General features: G+C 39.3%; 1 protein-coding gene and 1 long non-coding RNA gene across 2 annotated transcripts; one reads left to right on the forward strand and one right to left on the reverse strand.

The window, feature by feature from the left end:
- Positions 1-290: 290 nt before the first annotated feature.
- Positions 291-713, reverse strand: LOC105947228. The gene is made up of 2 exons (XR_001170646.3): positions 621-713; positions 291-542 (listed from the first exon to the last, which is right to left on the reverse strand). It is a non-coding gene; the product is annotated as an uncharacterized LOC105947228 (long non-coding RNA).
- Positions 714-765: 52 nt separating this feature from the next.
- ctcf (CCCTC-binding factor) lies at positions 766-24,224 on the forward strand. The gene is given in 11 exon segments (NM_001122796.1): positions 766-947; positions 12,318-13,101; positions 14,139-14,309; positions 14,710-14,843; positions 17,290-17,410; positions 17,521-17,670; positions 19,465-19,625; positions 20,355-20,537; positions 21,393-21,540; positions 22,699-22,875; positions 23,640-24,224. Coding segments are annotated over 10 exon segments (2,205 nt in total). The 5' UTR covers positions 766-947; positions 12,318-12,326; the 3' UTR covers positions 23,825-24,224.
- The last annotated feature ends 997 nt before the right edge of the window (positions 24,225-25,221 follow it).

The following is a 25,221-nucleotide window of genomic DNA, read 5'->3' on the forward strand; positions in this document are numbered from 1 at the left end:
GGGTGACTCACCTTGGTTGATAAGATAAAGAACATAATGGGGGCCGTGATTTAAACTAACCATCTGACAAGCGTGGGAAATACTGCAGCCAGCTTGTGTGAGCAGGTGTAGAGGAAAACTCCTCAGTATAAAATCAGGAAAAGCTGTTATGGAGAAACTTGTGGGAAAGCAAATGCATATTTCCATATACACATACAGTAAACATATACATTTATATTGTTTTAAGAAATATATAACTCAATTTCTGTTTGTTTTTCTTGGAAAAGGTCGCAAGTGATGATGAAAATAAATATTTTTAAGACCTATGGAGTGCTAGACTACTCCTTTCTGTATGTGTATATTATTATATACGAAGCAAATTCAATTGATCATGAGATTACAGACATTTAAAAGCGATAGATTCTGTTATACAGTTTAATCACCAGTATTAACATATATATGTATATATATATACTCGGAAAACAGTCCCTTTTGTCCAATCTACCCTATTACTGCAAAGATGTCGCGATTTCTTCCTCTGAAAGCTCAACTTTCCCCATTGTCTGTAGAAACAGAAAAATATTTTTAAAAAATAGCCTTCGTTCCTAAATTGGAATACGACTTTATGACGACTAACGCACCGTCATTCAAATTTGGCGCCCAAATACTACGCCAGTTTCCTCAGCAGTGTACGCCTCCCTTCTCATACTGTTGGAGCCTTCGAGGCGTTGGCGATACAAACTACAATTCCCAGAAACCCGCTAGGACCGCCCCCTTTGCGCAAGCGCAGAGAATGTCTGGGCCGCCATTTTATGAAGTAGGGAACTGGAGCAATTAAACGGTGAGCTGGTTCTTGTCAGGAGGCTTCGTTTCTGTGTGTTCTCAGATACCTTCTTGGCCTTCACATCGGATTTGGCCAGACCTGCCGAAAAAGCTGAAAAAATACGAGAAATAGCCTCAGGAAAGAGGTAAGCAGAGAGGAAAAGGAGGTTTTGCAGGATCTTTCTCCGGCCTCTAGGTGTCACGATGGGGCTCCGGTTCGGGCGGCAAATGGGGGGTGTTTGTCTCCCTCTATCGTTATTGTAATTTGGTTTAAAAATGTCTGTAGTTTGGGCCCGGGAACATATGGCCCTATCTTACTTCTACTTCCCATCAGCTTTCTAGTTGCTAGTACGGAACTCGCTGCATTTGGAGGGATATTTTTGACTAACCTGCTGGATTTAGGCCTTTCCTCCATTTTCTCGTCTCTTCCTATTTTCTGCGACAGCTTTTAGGTCGCCTTGCTTAATTGCTCGTGTTCCAAACGAGTTGTATCTGCAACAAATACGCTTCCAGTTCGGCGGGGGAAATCCTCCTGTTACGTTTCGGTGCGACAAAAAAATGAAATAAAATGTGTTACGGGGGATATGCTCCCGCTTTTTTTCGCTCTAGTTGTACCTCCGAGGTCTGTGCGAATGTGGCTGAGGGCTAGGGTGCTGCGTTTAGTAGCTCAGTGTTTGCTTCTCTGCAGGACTATGTACAATATAAAGTAGTTCTACATTCTGAATCATTTCTTATAGAAAAACAAACTAAAGACGTGTTGGCGTCTCCGCATTTTGTCCCGTCGTAATCTCCTACGGATGTCCCGATTACTGTAGAACATTACTTCTCTCATTCGAGCTTTAGTCCAATGCGAACTAGGGGTTCGTAGCTTGACACAGCACCCCGGCCTGCGAGCAGCTCAGATACTCGCTCTTTAGCTAAGGCCCTGCTTCTACACGGACCTTTCTACTTATAGAGTGGTTAATACACAAGTGGGCAGAATATCCTGGAAGAGCTCCCTCTGTACTCAGGCTGATCTTTATATATGTTGAAAAAAATAGCAATACAGGTATGGGATCCCTTATCCGGAAACCCGTTATCCAGAAAGCTCCGAATTACGGAAAGCCTGTCTCCCATAGACTCCATTTTAATCAAATAATTCAGAATCTTAAAACTGATTTCCTTTTTCCCTATAGTAATAAAACAGTAACTTGTACTTGATCCCAACTAAGATATAAATAATCCTTATTGGATGCAAAACAATCTTATTGGGTTTAATGTTTTCCTGATTTTTTTTTTTTTTTTTAATAGTAGACTCTTAAGTCTGGAGTATGGAGATCCAAATTACGGAAAAACCCCTTATCCGGAATACCCTTGGTCCCAAGCATTCTGGATAATGGGTCTTATACCTGTATATCAAAATAGTACAGGTATAGGACCCATTATCCAGAATGCTTGGGACCAAGGGTATTCCGGATAAAGGGTCTTTAAGTAATTTGGAGCTCCATACCTTAAGTCTACTAAAAATCAATAAAACATTAAAATTAATTAAACCCAATAGGATTGTTTGGCATCCAATAAGGATTCATTATATCTTAGTTGGGATCAGTTACAAGGTATTGTTTTATTACTACAGAGAACAAGGAAATCCGTTTTAAAATTCTGGATTATATGATTAAAATGGAGTCTATGGGAGACGGGCTTTCCTTAATTCGGATGTTTCTGAATAACGGGTTTCCGGATAAGGGATCCCATACCTGTATAACCCCTAAGTGTAAGGCAGAATTCAGCATTGTGCTTTTAGAATGTAATGCGACATATATATATATATATATCTATCACAGTTAGTAGAGATTCAGCACTTTTGTATATTTAAAAAAATAAAATAGATCAGGTGTAAAATGACCATTTGATATTTGACACTTTACACTATATATGCTTTGTTTTATTAAGCAAGCCACCTTAAGAAGATACAAATTAACTCAAAATTTTAAAAGGAAGTGAAGTCAGACCTGTCTCCTTATTATGATAGAGGGTATGCGCGTATAGCAAGTGCTCTTTATGCAAGCGAATGTATAGGTTATATATAGTGATGATGCCCCTTCTTTACAATAAGTTATAAAAGAACATTAAATATTTGAAAGCAAAGACTGCAGGCCTTTTATGAAGGTCACCAATTTTTTTGGTAATTGAATCTCTTTAAAGGAATGCTGTCATGGGAAAACAGGGTTTTTTTCAAAAGCATAATTTAATACAGCTTCATCAGCAGAATCCTGCATTGAAAGCCATTTTTTAAAAGCTCTAATGGATTTTTTTTTATTTTTAATTTCACATGGGGCTAGCCATATTCTTACTCTCCCAGTGTGCTACAGCCATGTGACTTGTGATCTGTTAAACATTAGTCACACTTTACTGGTGTGCTGCAAGTTGGAGTGATATAAATACCCCACCCCAGCTCATGACATCCAGTTACATGGGAGCAGGAGAAACAATAGGTTACCTGAAAGCAGTTCTAATGTGAAGTGGTGGCTTCTGAATACTTGCCTGCACACTAATATTACAACAACAAAAATACATTTGTTGGTTCAAAAATACATTTTTAAATGGTAGAGTGAATTATTTGCTATTTAAACAGTATAATTCAAAAATTCATGATGGAATCCCTTTAATTCTAGGAGCAGGGAAAGCATTGTCGCTTATATGTGGTGTCATTAAAATAGAGGTTAGGGGGCTGGCTCAAGTTAGCAATAATGGAACAAGCTACTTCTATGGTCCTGATCTGATTATTGGCCTTGGACCTATGCAGACCTGTTTGGAGTCGTCTAAATCAACAGCCTGGTGATTTTGACCATAAATTGGCAGTGTGAAACATACGTGGTGCAAAATAGCCTTGTGTGTGCCTTGTTAGACTGCTTAGAAAAATGGGAGTGACGTGTCTTCCTTCGGCACTTAACTACTGCTGGAGGTAAGAAAACTAGGAACATTTTTTACTCGCAGTAGTGCAGATTCATCACAGGCAAAATGTCCCGCTGCCCCTCACTTCCCTGAAGTGCCTGCACACAGTCGCACCTTTAACTTTTTTATGTATATCTGTTCTTTTAATTAAATATTAAGTGTGGTAATACCGTGTTAGCCGCCACTGATGTTCGATGGACAAAGTGCTGTGTTTTTATAGCCGTGATGGAGAAATGGTTAGTACAGGTGGTTATTAAAATAGTCTAATGAGCATTTTCGGGATAGGAGCTGACTGTACTTGCTATATCAAGCAGTTTCAGTTTGTCAGTTGACTGCAGGGTAGGTTGTTTTATGAATTTTTGTTTCAGCTAAAATATGCTGTTGAAAAGACTGCCCCTAATGCCATTAGTCTCAGACACTGAATTACCTTGTACAGCAAAGGCTATTTAAATTCAGTTTAAAATAATGGTACTGTGACTTCTTAGAATTAATATCCTTACATTCTTACATTGGTTTATACATTGAGAGGCAGTTGACTCCTTGAATACATAAAGTGGTATCAACACCTCCTTTACCCATCGAAAAGCAGGTTACCTGATGGCTGCAGCAGATTTTTGTATTCTGGTAAATTTTGCTGCTCGCATTGCTGAAAATGCTATTGTGGACCACCCTAGTGCTATAAGCACCCAACAGGAGAAAAGAAACCAAGTCATATATAAACTGGAGATAAGAATAGATAGGTGAGGCAGTAGCTACCTGAAAGGACTTGAATGATGTTGGGCTGGCTGTTACTATAAGCACAGAATGCATAATGAACTGAGGTGGAAACCTAAACACCCCTCATCTGTACTCCCTATCCCCAGTAATTCTGATAATAGATCCTATACATCAGTGATCCCCAACCAGTGGCTCGTGAGCAACATGTTGCTCACCAACCCCTTGGATGTTGCTCCCAGTGGCCTCAAAGCAGGTGCTTATTCTTTAATTCCTGGCTTTTGGGCAAATTTTGGTTGTATAGAAACAAGATGTACTACCAAATAAAGCCCCATGTAAGCTGATAGTCTGTACAGAGGCTACATAATAGCCAGTATTAGCCCTTATTTGGCTCCTCCATGAGGAGTGCTTGTGTTGCTCTCCAAGTCTTTTTACATTTGACTGTGGCTCACGAGTAAGAAAGGTTGGGGACCCCTGCTATACATGTTTAATAAACCTAATTGGCCACTGTGTGCTTAGGATGGAATTTTGTCCTGACTGTACATACTGAATTCTACATACCGTATATACTCGAGTATAAGCCGAGTTTTTCAGCACCAAAAATGTGCTGAAAAATTAACCCTCGGCTTATACTCGAGTATATGGATTTGAAGATCTAACTTGTTACTTGCTGGCATCCATATTCGTCGCACAACACCCCCCCCCCCGGCCGGTGAAAATGCGTACATGCGTTACACCTTAAGTGAGTGAGCCAGTCATATGACTGCAAATATAATACAGTGGCCTGTAAAATTCCCCTCTAATACTCACTCATCTGGCTGCTAGCATATCAGAATTTTAGCGCGTCTCTTGGAAGCGCGTTTAACAGAGTAGCGTAGGCGCAGCGTGTCTAATGGAGTAGTAGTAGCGCGTCGCATGTTACATAGCACGTCTCCTGACGCAGCGCGTCTCCTGTAGCGCAGCGCAGCGTGTCTCCCGGCTTATCGTTGCTAAGGCACCGGAAAATGCTGGTGGCACTTTGGCACTTTGCCGACCACTACTCCATTGAAGGGCTGTAGCGGCATCGATACATTAAAGGAGCGAATCATGCTTTGGCTAGCAACACTGAGTCGTGTGTTCAGGTGTACTGAAAAAAAACACATCTTGATGGTGAGTCCAGGAGATATCATTCTCAGATATAAGCAAGAAATAGTTTGCTATGGCATAAGCATAACTGTAGGATCTTAAAAGTTGGAGGTGCATCAAAAGGTGGAAACTAAAAGAAAACCTTTTTATAAATTAATGGCAATCCCTGGAACAAAGTTGTTCTTTTATCTACAAATTCATATGCTGCAGAGTTATTTTAGCTGATTAAGAGAGGGGCTGCCATTTCTGGGACATGTTTCATTTAAACATTACTGCAGATAAAACGTGTCACCTCTAGGCACATACTCCACATAAATACCACTTACAAATGGTTTTAAAGGAAGTTAAAACATATTATTAAGAGTGCATGGGTAATGGGCACCCTCCAGTAAATGTGATTTTAGCTGGCACAAAAAGAGCATTTGTGGGTGAAGTGAAGTTTTTAAAATCAATGACTGCTAGTGGTACAATCCTGTCAGTGCTTCTACCAATAGTTAAAGTAATACCTACTGATAATAAGGTATTTTTTTTACATTATAACATAAAAAAAAACTACATATTCTTTTTAAAAAAACATTGCTTTTGTCTGCTGCTGTTGCATTTTTCTTTCTTTTTTCGTTTCTTTTTTTTTTAGCAGCAGTGCTGTAACTCTTCAAGGCAGGAGAGTGAAAGGGTCCTCCATCCACCTTTCCCTAATCTGCAGCTGCCAGCATGATATATTTATGAAGAGTTTACAGGGGGTCCCACTGAGTGTCCTTTTATTATTTATTTGATTATTGAAACTTAGCAGTAGCGGCTGCATTTCCCACCCTAGGCTTATACTCGAGTCAATAAGTTTTTCCAGTTTTTTTAGGTAAAATTAGGTACCTCGGCTTATACTCGAGTATATACGGTAGTTTTGTCATAGGCAAATGTTGCTCTATGGTGCTCAACTACTCGCTACCCAGCTGAGGAGCCATGGACTAGATGTAGCCATTTTAAGGTTTTTAACTAATGTTCTCCTTCCTGTGATGGACTGCTTAGCCTACTGTTTGTCGTCTTCATTTTGTTATAATCACTATAATCTTAATTTTGTTATAAAGCCCACAAACTTTTATGGGATTCTTTGGCCACTTTAAAAAAAAAAAAAAATCACCCATCCTAACTTACTATGAACTGCCTCTTAAAGTGACCTTTTCCTTGAGAAATGGTTTTGTTTGGCCTTTCAGGCCACTAGTAATGGGGTCTAGGTTTTACTTTTGCAGCCCTAAAAACCTATAAGGTGTAGAATTTACTTAGACTACAGCAATTTTAATAACTTTACATCTTAAAGTGCTGAGTGCTGCAGACTTTTCTGCACAACCTGAGAAAACACAATAGCATGATTCTTAAACCAGCTGTGTGAGACAGGGCAACACAGAAAATCCTGCAAAGTGCCATTTAGTATCAATTAAAAGCAGAAATTAACTTCTGCCCTTTCACATTTTCCATATCTTTAAAAAAGCAACCTGAAAAAAGTAAAAAATGTAATAGGTGGGTTTTGGAGTAAACTTTGTCTTGTGGGTACTGAAACTTGGAATATAAAATTGGTTTTATGTATTTCACAAATACAGTGCACACACCCGCATCTATCAATTTATATTGTTTGTTGCTGTGATTAATAGAGCTTTTCAATCAAGGTTTTAAACTTAAGGAATAGTGATAATATCCTTAGTTGAGGTAATAACCTCCAAAAATGATAAGGAGTTCTCAGAGAGAATAACTTAGTTTGAAGTGTTAAACACAAAGCAGTTTTACCACTCTTGGGGATTGCTCAATTTTAGTGAGCTGTCCTGGATTTGGAATGGTTTAGGTGCTTTCACAAAACTGCTATGTAATGAACATGTACAAAACAGATTTAGAAGCTAAACTGGGAATTTAGTAATTAATTGACAGTCACATATAGTTGAGAAATCACCTGGGTGCAGTTCATTAACAAATAAATCAAAGGATCTCAACAATCTTTAAAGTCTTATAGTAAATAATGATGCTTAAATTAGAACTATTTTTAATTGATTGAAAGCTTAAAGGAGACATATCCTATAAAAATGATGAATGTACCAATGAATTATACTCCTCTAGATATAGAAGGATTGTGCTTAAAGTTGTGTATCAGACTGATTTATTGAGAAATTCGCACAAAACCCCACTAGCCCCGCCCATCTGTTCCACTTCCTGCTGGCTGAATTCTCTGGATGAGCTGGGGAGCCGGCGGCCCTCCATACCCTGCACTGTAGGATAGGAACCAATCAGCAGCTAGGCTGACCTGATAGGGAACTGAAGCCTGTCTGTGCTTGTGTGACTGCAGGGCTGTGATTGGCTCTCCCCCTCCTACTGTGCTTCTGGCAGGGACCGTTAGGACACGCCCACTCTTCATTTCAAACTCGGACAGAGAAGTGAGAGGATCTATAGGGAGCTCCAATAAAGGGGCCATTGTTACAGATAGGGTTAATGTTTAGCCCAAAGGGAAACCAGCACCGGATATTATTCATAATTGCCTACAAAATTAGCGTTGCCCCCCATTTATCCAATATGTCTCCTTTAAAGAGATAGTGACACATTTCTTTTTTATAAAGACTGTCATTATGCCTATATTAACCCTAGTGTTGCTTATATTTTCTAATGGAGATGCCATCCTGCCTTTCCCCAGCTCATTGCTTGCTAACCTGAGATGAGCAACACTAGGAATTTATTGATATCAACACTTTGCTATCCTTATAAGTGACCTTCCTGCTAATCTTATCAAAAAGTCATATACATGTAGAAGTGTGGGGGTTAAAAGATACAGCTTTGTCCATTCTTTGGCTGAAGTGACTGAAAATGTATGCATGACCTTGACTTGTTTTTAAGAAGAGTGCCTCAATTAAGGCACAGGGATGTATTTTAGTACAGGTATGGGATTTGTTATTTGGAAACCAATTATCCAGAAAGCTCCAAATTATGGAAAGGCCTTCTCCATTCTACATCGGTGTTATGAGACCCTACACCCTTGTACCACAGCATATCGTGTACACATCACTTCAATGTTTCTCACCATTAAAGGTCTTGAAAAGCTGGAATATAGAGAGGCATACTTAGAAGTAGAACACAATAGAAAAAAGTAGATGTAAACGTCTGCTTTCCTCTTTAAGTATTAGCCAGATTTAGTATTTACAGTAACAATATTTATTTGTACTTGGTTTCTGAGCTAAAAATAATGACCTCAACACATGTTCCTGGAGGTACATCCATCATCTAGGTACCATGTGTTCTATAGTCTGTGTACTAATATATATTTTATATGGTTTCAAATAAGTTGAACTTTAAAAGTAGTAGTTTTATGAAATACCATTTACCTGGGTATATAAGATCTTTCCATAATTTGGATTACCACACCATAAGTCTGCTAGAAGACATTTAAACATTAAATAAACCCAATACAATTGTTTTGCCTCCAATAAGGATTAACTACACTGCTCAAAAAAATAAAGGGAACACAAAAATAAGACATCCTAGATCTGAATGAATGAAATAATCTTATTAAATACTTTGTTCAAGGGAAATCAAATTTATTAACCCATGGAGGTATGGATTTGGAGTCACACTCAAAATTAAAGTGGAAAAAAAAACACTACAGGCTGATCCAACTTTGATATAATATCCTTAAAACTAGTCAAAATGAGGCTGCTTAGTGTGTGTGTGGCCTCCACGTGCCTGTATGACCTCCCTACAACACCTGGGCATGCTCCTGATGAGGTGGCGGATGGTATCCTGAGGGATCTCCTCCCAGACCTGGATTTAAGCATCCACCAACTCCTGGACAGTCTGGTGCAATGTGGCGTTGGTGGATGGAGCGAGACATGATGTCCCAGATGTGCTCAGTTGGATTCGGGTCTGGGGAACAGGCGGGCCAGTCCATAGCATCAATGCCTTCGTCTTGCAGGAACTGCTGACACGCTCCAGCCACATGAGGTCTAGTATTGTCTTGCATTAGGAGGAACCCAGGGCCAACCGCACCAGCATATGGTCTCACAAGGGGTCTGAGGATCTCATCTCGGTACCTAATGGCAGTCAGGTTACCTCTGGTGAGCACATGGAGGGCTGTGCGGCCCCCCAAAGAAATGCCACCCCACACCATTACTGACCCACTGCCAAACCGGTCATGCTGGAGGATGTTGCAGGCAGCAGGATGTTCTCCACGGCATCTCCAGACTGTCACGTGCTCAGTGTGAACCTGCTTTCATCTGTGAAGAGCACAGGGCGCCAGTGGCGAATTTGCCAATCTTGGTGTTCTCTGGCAAATGCCAAACGTCCTGCATGGTGTTGGGTTGTAAGCACAACCCCCACCTGTTGATGTCTGACCCTCATGGAGTCTGTTTCTGACCGTTTGAGCAGACACATGCACATTTGTGGCCTGCTGGAGGTCATTTTGCAAGGTTCTGGCAGTGCTCCTCCTGTTCCTCCTTGCACAAAGGCGGAGGTAGCGGTCCTGCTGCTGGGTTATTGCCCTCCTACGGCCTCCTGTAGGAGGGCAATTATTGCCCTCCTGTGGCTCGCATTGATGTGCCATCCTGGATGAGCTGCACTACCTGAGCCATCCGTGTGGGTTGTAGACTCCGTCTCATGCTACCACTAGAGAGAAAGCACCGCTAGCATTTAAAAGTGACCAAAACATCAGCCAGAAAGCATAGGAACTGAGAAGTGGTCACCACCTGTAGAACCACTCCTTTATTGGGGGTGTCTTGCTAATTGCCTATAATTTCTACCTGTTGTCTATTCCATTTGCACAACAGCATGTGAAATTTATTGCCAATCCGTGTTGCTACCTAAGTTGACAGTTTGATTTCACAGAAGTGTGATTGACTGGAGTTACATTGTGTTGTTTAAGTGGCCCCTTTATTTTTTTGAGCAGTGTATCTTAGTTGGGATCAAGTACAAGGTACTGTTTTATTATTGTTACAGAAAAAAAGGAATCATTAAATTTACTTGCTAAGATGGTCTCTGTGGGAGATGGCTATCCTGTAATTCGGGGTTTCTGAATAAATTTCCACAAAGCTTGCATTTTAAAGGAAATGTAACACTAATTTTTTTTTTTTTTTTTAAGTAAAAAAGCTATTCTACCCAGCACCAATAACTGCCCTATCCTTGCAAACCACTTAGTATTTAAAATGCTTTAATAGAAAATACCTGCTAAAACTTGGCTTCCTGTCAATTGAACTACAGCGATAAGGCGAAGGAAGGAGCTGCATCCACTATACGGCGATCGATTGATCGAGCCTAGCCTGACTCCTTCCTATACAGAGAGGCTAGTCTCGATCAATCGATCGTCGCATAGTTGACGCAGCTCCTTCCTTCGCCTTATCGCTGTAGTTCAATTGAATTGGTTTTTTGGTTAGTCAGATCCTCCAGATTACTCCAGGGACCCCAAACTTTGTCAGATTTAGTGATCGACCCTCCTTTTTGGTATGTTCATTTATACAGAGGGGCCACTTTATTGTTAAGTTGTTTCCAGGCCTTTATTGTGGGAAATGTATGCCCATCCAGTACATAGCTATTGTTTTCTTAGCATAGAAAAGTAGTAGGCTGAACAGTAATCTAGTGTGGGACAGTGTAATCCAACATTCCCAGAAGGCATGTTACTAGGGCAATTACTTTGGAGAAAGCCAGGTTATTTGCCAGGAATTTTATTACAGCAGGTCGTTGGGACTGTTTAGTCCTAAAGGAAACAATGATCGGGTCTGGGTTGAGGTTTATGAATTTGCCAAGCTTGGCGTGTACCAGTATCCCTAGGTACCTAAACTGAAGGGCCCATTGTAGGGGAATCCCTGGGGGTAAATTTGTGGTTGGTCAGGGTCGACAGGGAATAGTACTGATTTGTCCCAGTTAATCTGTAGGCCTGAGAAATTACCAATTGAATTCACCACTTGGAGAAGGGCAAGAAGGGAGTCACTTGAGTCTGCAAGGTAAACCAATGGGCCATCGGCATATAGTGAGACCTTTTATTGACTGCTAGACTGGAGGGTGTGTTTAGAGCTGAGAAGAACTGAGCATGCCCAATAGCCAAAAGTCAAAGCAGATTCCTGAGGGAGGTGGCTGAGTGGGTTAGACGAGGAGAAGGAAATCTAAGTGATTAAAGGAACAGTAACATCAAAAAATTGATGTGTTTTAAATTAATTAAAATATGATGTGCTGTTGCTCTGCAAAAAAAAATGGTGTTTTTGCTTCAGAAAAGCTACTATATAATTAAGCTGCTGTGTAGCCATAAGGGCAGCCATTCAAGCTGGAAAAAAGGAGAAAAGGCACAGGTTACATAGCAGAAAGCTAGTAGATAAGCCCCATATAATGGTGGTTTGTCTGTTATCTGCTAAGTAACCTGTGCCTTTTCTCCTTTGAATGGCTGCCCCGATGGCTACACAGCAGCTTTGTGTATATAAACTATAGTAGTCTTTCTGAGGCAAATACACCAGTTGTAGCAATGCAGGGCAACAGTACATCATATTGTAATTACTGTTATACACTTTCATTTTTTGGTGTTACTGTTCCTTTAAGGGAATGCTGGCAGGTATTGAAAGATTTCAAAGAGACTTTTAATTGATTAAATTTTTGTGTGTGGGGTTTACATGTCCTTTAAGACTGTTTGTCCTAGAAATTACATTCTTTTTCATCCATTGCTGTGTCACTCTTGCTAGTTACATCTCTTGATGTGTATTGACAGTATTTTAGTAACTTTTTTTATTTTATCCTAGGTTGTTAAAATGGAAAGTGAAATGGCGGAAGCCGTTGTGGAGGACTCGGAAACCTTCATGAAAAGAAAAGAGACAAAGACATATCAGAGGCGTAGGGAAGGTGGTGTAGATGAAGATAACTGTGTCATAGTCCAAAGCCAGACAGATATAAGTGAAGTACCTCATGATGTCAACAGTAATGTTCAGATGGTGATGATGGAGCAACTTGATCCCACCCTATTACAAATGAAGACTGAAGTTATGGAAGGTGTGGTTTCACAAGAAGGTGATCCTACTGTGGACGATACACAAATAATTACACTACAGGTTGTCAATATGGAAGAGCAGCCAATTAATCTTGGAGAGCTTCAGCTTGTCCAAGTTCCAGTAGCTGTTCCGATGGCCACAACATCGGTAGGTGAACTTCATGCAGCTTTTGAAAATGAGGTATCCAAAGAAGGCCTTCAGGAAGGGGAGCCCATGATATGTCATACCTTACCTCTTCCAGAGGGTTTCCAAGTAGTTAAGGTAGGGGCAAATGGAGAGGTAGAAACTCTAGAACAGGCAGAGTTACAACAACAAGAAGAACCTGGCTGGCAAAAGGATCCTGATTATGTGCCCCCTATCAAAAAAACAAAGAAAACTAAGAAAAGCAAACTGCGCTACACAGAAGAAGGAAAAGATGTTGATGTCTCTGTCTATGATTTTGAAGAAGAGCAACAGGAAGGACTGCTTTCTGATGTGAATGCAGAAAAGGTTGTTGGAAATATGAAGCCTCCAAAGCCAACAAAAATTAAGAAGAAAGGTATGTTCTTTCCAAAAGTTTTGCATCTACCTTATTCACACCATGCTAGCCATACATGAACAAATACAAGCTGCTGATTTGTCCCCTCAGTACCCGGTCAGCAGCTTATCTGGCTGTGTTAGGACTCTTCCTGGTAGATATCTGGCAAGTTTGAAAATCCCCCTTGGATGGGGACCGTGATGGTATGTTGATGAGGTTCTTTCCCAACCGCCTATAATTATCCAGTTGTTCTGGGGGCCAAAACTATTAGCTTGGCCAAGAATGTAGGTGGCAAATTCAGACAAGCTCTTAGTGGTGTGGTCTTTATAACAGTTCGGATCTTAATTATCCTTTCAAGTTCTGCAAGCGTTTTTCACCAGTCCAACTCTGTGGCATTATGGTTTAGAGTTTTGTTGAAATTCTGGCCCTAGCCGGTTAGTAGTTCTACAAAGGCCAGAACTGCATGAAAGTCATAAGAGGTAAAACATGCCAGATCTGTCTTTTTAGCACTGTAGAATTCTATTATCTGTGGCATATTTTTATGTGAGTGGATAGCCACTCTTGCATTCTCTAGGGACATTGACACATATCCCCCATCTAGAATGTTTGGTTTGGAAGTGTGCCAAACCTTTTTTTTAAATAAATCTCACCTCACGTTTCTGAGCCTTACTTGGGTCTGACCTATGATTACTCATTAAAAACAGTAGCAGCCAACTATTGGAGGCCAGTCACTGCAAAGCTGGGAGCTTGCATTCAGGTATCTGCTTAAATGTTGGGAGCTACCCTGTAGTGCTGAGCACACGTGTGAATGAGTTTTCTATACATCAGATACAACTGGCTTGGTACACTGCTAGCCACAGTGTTTAACATCAAGAGAAATCGGTTTGGTAAGTGTGGTAAGGCATGACAACTTATTGCTGTTTTGTGGATATTTGAGTTTAATAGCAGAGGCCAAACCATTAATTACTTTGTAACCATTTCCTACTCTGGTATAGTTCCCCTAAAATAACTTAGCTGAGTCGAAACTAAAACCCCCCATTTTCCTTTGTTTTGGCCAGGTGTGAAGAAGACGTTCCAGTGTGAGTTATGTAGTTACACCTGTCCAAGACGTTCTAACCTGGATCGCCACATGAAAAGCCACACCGATGAAAGGCCACACAAGTGCCACCTATGCGGAAGGGCTTTCAGGACTGTTACTTTGCTTAGGAACCACCTCAATACTCATACAGGTAAGTTAACTTTTTATTTTGCATAGTGCAATAGCTGCTTCTAACATCCGCTTGTGCGTTTGTATTTGTTTTGGGTTCGTTCTAATTTTCTGTAGTTGAAATTGCATTATCTTGCAAATGTTTGACTTGTAGCTGCCTTGCTGTTGCTTTTCATAGCATTTAATAAAATGTTACCCAGGTGCACTTTACCCTTATTCAAGCAAAAATACTATTTTTATTTTTGATTACTTTAGCTAAACAGACTAAGCTTTAGCAAAAGCAGTTTACATGACTATATATGGTTCCCTTACTTACACTGGGCAAACTTGGACAAGGGCACTAACCCTAACCGGAGTACCCGTAGGGTCGTCCCCTTAAAGACTGCCAAGAGACTCCAAGTTCTACGTTTTTTGTTTTATAGGTACTCGGCCTCACAAGTGTCCTGACTGTGACATGGCATTTGTAACTAGTGGTGAATTGGTCAGACATCGTCGTTATAAACACACCCATGAGAAACCATTCAAATGTTCGATGTGTGATTATGCCAGTGTTGAGGTAAGCATTCAAACTTGTTCTCTGTACTGATTTATGGATAAAGGCAAAATTTATAAACATAATTTTATTTTTGCTTATCTATGTGCCTTTAATTGGAAAACTAATAACCAAGCTGTGAGTGTCCAATTTTAAGCAGGAAACAACATGTAACCCATTAACAGTAGTATTTCATAGTTACATAGTTACATAGGGTTGAAAAAAGACCATTGTCCATCAAGTTCAACCCATCCGAGTAAACCCAGCACACAACCTATACTAACCAATCTATACACTCACATACATAAACTATATATATACAACCAGTAATACTAACTGTAGATATTAGTATCACAATAGCCTTGGATATTCTGCTTGTTCAAAAACTCATCCAGGCCCCTCTTAAAGGCATTAACAGAGTCTGCCATTACCACATCACTAGGAAGGGCATTCCACAGCCTCACTGCCCTCACCGTGAAAAACCACCTACGCTGCTTCAAATGGAAGCTCTGTTCCTCTAATCTATAGGGGTGACCTCTGGTGCGCTGATTGTTTTTATGGGAAAAAAGAACATCCCTCAACTGCCTATAATCCCCTCTAATGTACTTGTACAGAGTAATCATGTCCCCTCGCAAGCGCCTCTTTTCCAGAGAAAACAACCCCAACCTCGACAGTCTAACCTCATAGCTTAAATCTTCCATCCCCTTTACCAGTTTAGTTGCACGTCTCTGCACTCTCTCCAGCTCATTAATATCCTTCTTAAGGACTGGAGCCCAAAACTGCACTGCATACTCAAGGTGAGGCCTTACCAGGGACCTATAAAGCGGCAAAAATATGTTCTCATCCCTTGAGTCAATGCCCTTTTTTATACAAGACAGCACTTTATTTGCTGTAGTAGCCACAGAATGACACTGCCTGGAATTAGACAACTTGTGATCTACAAAAACCCCTAGATCCTTCTCCATTAAGGATGCCCCCAACACACTACCATTCAGTAGATAGTTTGCGTTTATATTATTCCTACCAAAGTGCATAACTTTGCACTTGTCAACATTGAACCTCATTCTCCAGTTTGCTGCCCAGTTTTCCAATTTTGTCAAATCGCTCTGCAAAGCGGCAGCATCCTGCATGGAACTTATAGTTTTGCACAATTTAGTGTCATCAGCAAAAATAGAAACAGTACTCTCTATGCCCACCTCCAGGTCATTAATAAACAAGTTAAAAAGCAAAGGACCAAGGACTGACCCCTGCGGTACTCCACTAACCACACTGGCCCAATTAGAAAATGTTCCATTTACCACCACTCTTTGTACTCTATCCTTCAGCCAGTTTTCTATCCAATTACAAATATTATGTTCTAGGCCAATATTCCTCAATTTGATCATTAACCTTCTGTGCGGTACTGTATCAAACGCTTTAGCAAAATCTAAGTAGATGACATCAACTGCCATTCCAGCATCAAGGTTCCTGCTCACCTCCTCATAAAAGGCAACTAAATTAGTCTGGCAAGATCTGTTACGCATAAAACCATGCTGGCACAAACTAATAGTATTGTGAACTGCAATGTATTCAACTATCCTATCCCTTATTACCCCTTCCAGAAGCTTTCCTACTACTGATGTCAGACTAACAGGCCTATAGTTTTCAGGCTGAGAACGAGATCCCTTTTTAAATAACGGCACCACATTAGCAATCCGCCAGTCTCTCGGCACCATGCCAAACCTCAACGAATCCTGAAAAATTATGTGAAGAGGCTTGGCAATCACAGCGCTCAGCTCATTTAATACCCTGGGATGAATCCCATCCGGTCCTGGACCTTTGTTTACCTTTACATGTTCAAGTCTCTTTTGAATTTCCTCCTGAGTGACCCATGCGCCAGTAGCTAAATTACTAGCACTGGGTATATTAAAAGGGACTAGAAAGGCTGCTAACGATAAGGCTTTTAAAATGTTACTGTATTTATGTAATAACTTATACTATTATTTTGATCTAATACTGTTAAGGTTAATGTAAATGAATTTGCATAGTTTGTAAGTTCTATGCATTCCTCGGTAAACCTCTTTAGCCATTTCAGTATCCTTGTTAAGTCAGGCACAGGCATTCCAAAGTCACATTGTGAATATGCCATTCAGCATTATTGGCCATGCTGTATCTTGTGCAACTGTGGCTATTATCCTTAGAGCATATCTAGAATTCCAGATATAAAGCAAAACATTTGCAACAAAGGAAAAATATAAATGGGCAAATATGAACCATAAAATTGAGTATACAGTGCAAATATATAATATGTGGAAACATTTATGTTGGTAAGTAAGATTTTTTTCTTTTCCCCTTTTCATTGCTTTATTAAAAATGATTCATGCAGAGACTGCGTACCAAGCATCCTAAAGGTTATCAATATGGCAGAAACGTAGATTGGTTTTTTTTGGGTTTTTTTTTTCCCCCCTCATAAAATAAATATTTGTTTCAGGTAAGTAAGCTGAAGCGGCATATTCGATCCCATACTGGAGAACGTCCCTTCCAATGCAGCTTGTGCAGCTATGCCAGCAGGGACACATACAAGTTGAAAAGACACATGCGAACCCATTCAGGTAAGTCGATTGTCCATAAAAAGCTGTGTTGTATTTTTCAACAGCTCAGACAAAATACATTTTGTACATAAACTGATAATAATTTATAATGTACATGTTTTTGCTTTAAGGTGAAAAGCCATACGAATGCTACATTTGCCATGCTCGTTTTACGCAGAGTGGGACCATGAAGATGCATATTTTGCAGAAACACACTGAAAACGTGGCCAAATTTCATTGTCCCCATTGTGACACAGTAATTGCAAGGAAGAGTGACTTGGGTAGGTGTCCTTTAAGAGGTGATGGTGTAGAATTATTCAACAGATCCGATCAGTCCAAAACTTTTTGCTGTAAAGGGTAAAAAATGTAGTAACTACATGTAAATTGAGCCAAACTTCCAGTTTTTATCCCATTGTACAGAGTTCATCATTTTTACCACAACTTGTCTGCTTCTTAGAAAAGAATTGTGTGCTTCTTGAGACCCCCTATTTGTTAACCCAGGAACATTTTTCTTGCTTGTGTTGCTCTCTTTTTACATTTGAATGTGGCTCATAGGTAAAGGTTGGGGATCCCTGCTGTGTATTATGACCTGGATGATTGAGACTCTTTATAGACGCATGATAATATACCGTATATACTCGAGTATAAGCCGATCCGAATATAAGCCGAGGTACCTAATTTTACCTAAGAAAACTGGAAAAACGTATTGACTCGAGTATAAGCCCCTCAATGGTGCAGCATGAAAAGCATCCATATACCGGTATACAAAATCTTTAATCCAATAACTAAATATGGCATTTCTGTATTCTTTAAATACAGTAAATTGCTGTTCTGGATGTCACTTCAATGAATACAAAATTATTCTATATAAATTTGATAAAACAACTACTGTCCCACTAGCCATAGAGCTTAGCAAGTTATGTAAACCTCTCATAATATAGAGACCAGTACCTCTCTCTTTTTTTTTTATTTTTTCATTCATGACTGTACATAAGCTGAGAAGAACTGCATGTGGGTACTTTTGATTTAATTAGGTGAGCAGTGATTATGTAAAGAGCTTCAGAGGGGCCTCTTGATATTAATATGAGTGTATTAAGCAAGGCTAGGGCACACGGCTAGCACAAGGATATCATAACCAACTTATACTAAGCATTTCAACAGTGTGGAGTAATGAGAAAAATTGCTCCAGTGGTAGCATTCTATGCCCATAAATCCGCAGGTGGCGGCATATTTAACCTGATCACTTGCTCAGTAGGTATCAGTTACCAGTCTAAGTAAGGCTCTGGTTAGAGGGAGGTGCCACGGTGCTGCTCTTTGTGTCACTTACTGTCATGTTGGCACTCAACACTAACTATATAGTGGGGCTCTGTGCTCTGCTAGGCTGTTCTGCTGCCGTTGTCCTGGCATCCACGGGGGTCCAGGGAGGGGGGGGCTCGGGGGTGCTCCTCAATGTGTCCCTATGTGCTGCGCGCTGCACATAACGTAGCGCGCACGCCGCAGGCACAGTCTGCCTACGGCTCGGGGGGTGCTCCTCCTGTGCTCCAGTGTGTCCCAAAGTGCAGCGGCACGAAGAGCATAATGTCGCGCCCCTTGTACATGCTCCTGAAGGCCGCGCAACTACCGTATTCCATGTAGTTTGGGTGCAACTACCGTATATACCAGAGTATAAGCCGATTGTTACTTTTTAAGCACATTTTTAGGGCTGAAAACTCGGCTTATACTCGATAAATAAAAGTGGTCCTCTATCCAAACACTTTTTTTTCTGTACTGAAGGATACTGTTATTCTTAGCAACTTTGAATACATATTTGTTGAACATTTTCAGTGGTTTTTAGGTTATTAAATGGAGTAAAATGAAGAACCCTCTAATGAGCTGCTTCTTATTTCACAGCCTAACTGGGTAGGGAGGGATTTGATCACAAAGAGGGCTTCTCAATGGAAGCTGATTTGTTTTTATTGTGCTTTTATGAACCAAATGTGACTTCCAGTTTCACATTTAGCCCTGTTTTGTTCAAGAAACAGTCAGTAGGTAAAATGTGTATTTGTATAAATCTTTTTTTTTTCATTTTCCTCAAGGTGTCCATTTGCGAAAGCAACATTCCTACATTGAGCAAGGAAAGAAGTGTCGCTACTGTGACACAGTGTTCCATGAGCGTTATGCACTAATCCAGCACCAGAAGTCTCATAAAAATGAAAAACGATTTAAATGTGACCAGTGTGAATATGCTTGCAGACAGGTATAGTTACTATAAAAATGTTATACAGTACTTTTGTATTGTTGCCTAGGATTAAATGTATCCATATTTTAAAGGGGAAATTCAGGTTATCTAATCAGTGTTTGGTTGGCCTTATTTGTTTTGTATAATTTTTGAATTGTCTGCTTCCGGCAACGAAAAGAGTTTGACAGAATGAATTTATTTTTTCTTATTTGTTTGGCATCTATACATCTCCCCAATTATTGTGTGGTTGCTAGAGTAATTAAGTTATAACAAACCAGTTTAAATCCTGGGTATTATGCCACAAAAAGTGGAGATTGATTCCATATGCTGTTTGAACGCTACTGTTTATCTGACACTAAATTTAACATTAAAGGGATAGTAATGCTTTATTTTACCAGAAAGTGAAGAAGTTATGCCTTTATAATTCGATATAATGGGAAAATCAAGCCTGTCCAAGTGACATCTGCCAGGTTTTTGCCCATATACATCAGTTGGGGTGGTTCTTCGGCCAGATAATCTGCCAAATAGGTCTGGATGACTCTAATCGGTGGCTTAAATCTACCCGTGTGCGATCCTCTCTGATGTGTCAGGAGTAGGTGGGGGCTGTGGGCCAAAATTGGTTTGGGTACCTGTTTACATTTGTATTCAGGCAATTGACGATTGGCAAAACATTTCATACTGTTCATGCACAAAATTTCACATGTTTGTGTTGCAGTCTAAAAAGATATTTAACATTCTTTTTTGTAGGAGCGACACATGATTATGCACAAAAGGACCCATACTGGTGAGAAGCCTTATGCCTGTAGCCATTGTGATAAAACATTTCGACAGAAACAGCTGCTTGATATGCACTTCAAAAGATACCATGACCCAAGTTTTGTTCCTGCAGCATTTGTGTGCTCCAAGTGTGGGAAAACATTTACTCGAAGGGTATGTTTGCATTTTTTCCTTCCTTTACTGGTAGAAGTTAAATTTGGCTTACTATCGCATAACTTAAGATGGTTGCACCCACAGGGGCGTATTTATAATGGAGCACCCAAGGGCCGGTGCATAGGACAGCAGTGCTTGCATGTTTTTTTTGTTTTTTATTTAAAAAAAAAAAAAAAGCCTCTGCAGGGGTCGGGTAGGGGGGTCGGGACACTCTTTGGGAGTGACGTCACATTCACATCACTTCCGCTATGTTGCTTCGTGTAACGTCATGCGCCTAGGGTGGCACTGGACCTATATGCACCCCTGTGCACGTAGAAGGACATTTGAGACTTTTCTTGCTTCAGGGATTCAGAGAGGATGTATTAGTCCATCCCAAAAATTGTCACAAAGCATATGGTGAGAAATGGATGATAGGGAGGTAAATGGGAAACTTGAATACTTCAGACTGGTGCATAAGATTTTATCCACTATGTTTATTTCCATGTGCCGTATCTATTTTCTAACTAATTTAGTTACCCTGAAATATTAGGTGAGTCAGATTAGAGTGGGCATGGTGGTTTGTGTGCAGGTATTAAGGTTTTTGTAAATGTATTTGCTGTTAACAGCAATATGTATCTTACTGTTTAACAACATTTGCACGCTGATCGCCGACTCCTGAAACAGTGTTGCAAGCCACTTGATTAGCACCAATAAAATTTGCAATTTGTTATTTGAGTGATATGGATAAAGCTCTGGGAAAGATTTGGAATCATGGCAATAATGACTTTGTATATAGAGTGTTAAGGATAAAGAAATAAAAAAAAAAAAAATCCCCTGTTGTGAAGAAATGACCTAAAACCTCTGTTCTGTTTGTAGAATACAATGTCAAGACATGCAGATAATTGCACTGGGCCTGATGGTACAGATGGTGAAAATGGAGGAGAAAGTGAAGTGGTTCACAAAAAAGGGAAGCGTGGTCGCAAGAGAAAGATGCGCTCCAAGAAAGAAGGTTCTTCTGACAGTGGTAAGTTTCTTCTATTTTTTTTTTTTTTTTTTTTTTTTTTTCATCTGGCCTGTAAAGCTGTATGTGAAAATGCCTGTGGATTTACTTTGTCTTAATGGGGTCTAGTTATTAGACATGCTGTTTTCAAGAGTTATTACTCTAGTAGAAATTTTTAATATTAGTCATCACAATTCTTTGCTTATTGGAGTATTTTTAAGCTTTCTGGCTCAATGTACCTCATCAGAGACATTTAAAATAGCTCAAGCACACCTGTGCCAATTACTCACATTCCCTGTAGCACATTTAAAGGTGAATACCTTTCCCAGGGTTGTTTGGCTGGTGTTTGAAGCTTCTGGCCTTTGAATCCATTTTATCATCTTATGTAAGACTTGGCTTATGTTTTTAAACTTGTACCATGTAGCCTAATTTAAACATGAATGACAAGCCTCCATGGTACAGCAGTTTATTATTTGCTGCTCAAACACAGTTTTTACCAGTGCAAGGTAACACTAAATTATATTCCAATGCTTTGGTGCTACTTGTACTTTTAATTATGATGTATAAGCCATTCAAGCTGAATTGAGTAAACCAGAATCTCCTTGTGTAAAACACTAAATCGGGTAAACCTTTAAAAATGTAACACGACAATTTCCTGTGTGCTGCAATCAAAAGGTATTTTGTCTCCTACAATGAGTGTGACAGAGCAGTGGAAGAGAAAAAATGTGCTTTGAGGGAGTGGTGACACTTAAAGCAGTACTGGTATGGGACCTGGGTTTCAGGAACGTTTCTGTAATTTTGATCTCCATACCTTTATGTCTGCTTATTTAAAAGTTAAACCCAATAGGCTTGTTTTGCCTTCGGTATTAAATTACGCAGCTTAGCTCCATTAAGTGCAAGCTACTGTTTTATTACAAAGTTTTATAAAAAATTAAAACTATTTGATTAAAATAGACTCTCTTGGAGATGGCCTTCCTGTAATTGAAGCTTTCTGGACAAAATTAAACCATAACAATGAAGTAACTCGGTTTTTAAAAAAAAAAGTACACAATAGATATGTATTCTTGTAGCCTTTTTTTCAGCTGGGTCTTTTTTCCACTTGTATTAATATATTGGTGCTTTATAAATGCAACATAATGTAAAATAAATACTAACGTGATTTGTCTCTTGGCTTTTTTTTAGAGGATAATGCTGAACCTGAGCTGGAAGACGATGATGATGAAGATGAAGACGATGAAGATGAGACACCTGTAGAAATAGAAGCTGATCCTGAACCAGAAGAGCCACTGACTCCACTTCCACCCCCTGCAAAGAAGCGTAGAGGAAGACCGCCTGGTAAAGCCAACCAAGCAAAGCAAAGTATGTTTCCTTTCTGTGATTATGCTGTTTAGTTCATGTCTGTTCTAAGCTCTGCAGCAGAATTGCATCCATATTTATGGTGGCTTCTCTTTTGTGTCTAATGTGTCAGATGTTGTAAAATGCAAACTTTGAGGCAAAACATTTTTACCCATTTTGAGTTTGTCAGGGAGTACATTCCAATTTTTTTTTTTCTAAGATTAGCTTAGTGTTGCTCCAGCCAATCTGTCTGCACGAAGAGTTTGAATGCGTTTTGAAGTCTCCACAAATCAAAAATGTTAGCAATTTTATCATTCATATTTAAGATGTGTTCTCTCTACCCAACGGCACCCAAGAGGTGAGATGCTGAACAGTGCACACATTGAGACCATATTTAGAAATGTAGCACTTGTTTTCACATTTTAAATTAGTTGATATGCACTTTCTAGATTGTAATAGTGTCCTAGGGTTGTTTTTGGCCTTGCATTGTATAAATTATGCTTTTTTTTTTTTTTTTTTTTTTTCTTGTGGTCAATTTAAAAATTGATATTGTAGTGCTGCTGGGTTTTTTTATTTATCCCATAAAACTACGCATAATTGGTATTTACGTTCTCTGGAACATGGGGCTTTTAAAGTTTAACTTTGCACATATGATAAAAGTGCAAAGCTCTGCTGGCACTCATAGGGTTACATTTTTGGATATTGTCCCCATATTTTTAATTTTTTCTGTATTAATATTTTAAAAGTCCAATTCTTCAGTACTAAAGTGATTTCATTTAACTTTTCAGATGCAGCTGTTATTCAGGTGGATGATCACAGCAACAGAGCAATTGAGAACATAATTGTTCAGGTGAAGAAAGAATCCGACCTAGAAGCAGAGGGGGGTGTGGAGGCTGCTGTACCAACACCTGCAGTGGAGGCACCAAATGGAGACCTTACTCCAGAAATGATACTGAGCATGATGGACCGGTGATGCAGGCAAAACCCATTGCCTTGCTTTATTGAACTGGCTCGAGCTGTGTTTAAATGGCTCATTACTATTTTATGAGATCTGATAATTTTATTTTTAACTTTGCTTTGTGGATTTTTTTTTTTTAAGATCTGTTTTACCATGTCTGTACAGGAAAACCTCTTTCAAGTAAAGCAAAACATACTGGCTATCCAAAATTCAACAATATTTTCAGGCCAATCATGGAATCAGTTAAGAGGTTTCCTTTAGATAAAATATTCTCTTTTGCGGTTAACCCAAAATCTGCCAGGGAAAACTAAAATTTTACTTAAGAGTATAAATTTCCCTAAATGAATTCTACCCAGAATGGCTCAATCCCAGTCTTTATTTACATGGCTTTAATTAATTTAAAAAAAAAAAAAAAGTAAATTTATACCATAAACCTATTGCTTTTGTTGAAATAGTTGTAAGTTTCTAATAGGGATCACTGTATACTAAGATGCACCTACCATTTTTATCAGTTGTAAATGCAGATTATGGTTGGGTGTTCAGTTCAAACTCTTTCAAAATCGTTCTAAGGTAGGTAAAACCTGTTTGCAAACAATTCTTGATGTCTGCAAGTAGTATATTCAGCATGCTTTAAAGTTCTAGCAAACAGATTTTCTTTTCAATCTTTGTTTCGATGTGCAGAACCGGAAAACAAAGACTATGTAAATAACTTTTTTTACATTTTAATCTTTTTCTATCAAGATGTTTGAATAACTACAGAAGGATGTGGTGAGCAAAATAATTTTAATTACTGGCATATGGGAAAGTTAAAATATTTGGGCAATGTGCATAGTGGAAAGAATACAGATCATGATTTGTGTTTTCAAAATGTATAACATGCTTTTTATGATACAGTTGTTACCCTCTTCACATGTCTGCTCGCTGTAAAATATTTAATTTTACGCTCCTCTGTGTCGGTCACAATGTGTTTAGGTGTCAAGTGACGGTAGAACCGCAATTTATAGGGATAGATTTTGGTTCCATTTCAGCCTATCCCTACAGCACATTATTCTGAAGCGCTGTTCTTCCCATCCCATAATTATAGGACTCGTGCACAGAATGTGGAAATACCTTTATATGACAAGTCAAAAAAATTTAAATTTTTTTTTTTTTTTTTTTTTTTTTTTTTTACAATCTTTATTCTTGCTAAACTTTTATTTCCTCCAATGTACTGCTTTTAAGAGCTATCAATATAGAAATCTGGATAGATAAACGTTTTTGTACCTTGCTGTCCTGTGATATTTTCATTTTAGAAAGCCAACAAGGATAAACTGTTAAATTGTGGTGAAAAGGAAAATGTAGAAAGGATTTTTGAAATGCAATTGTACCAGTGTACAGCTAATAAATAATAATGGATTCATATGGAGCTCTCG

The sequence above is a fragment of the Xenopus tropicalis genome, chromosome 4, assembly GCF_000004195.4.
Source record: "Xenopus tropicalis strain Nigerian chromosome 4, UCB_Xtro_10.0, whole genome shotgun sequence".
Lineage (NCBI taxonomy): Eukaryota > Metazoa > Chordata > Amphibia > Anura > Pipidae > Xenopus > Xenopus tropicalis.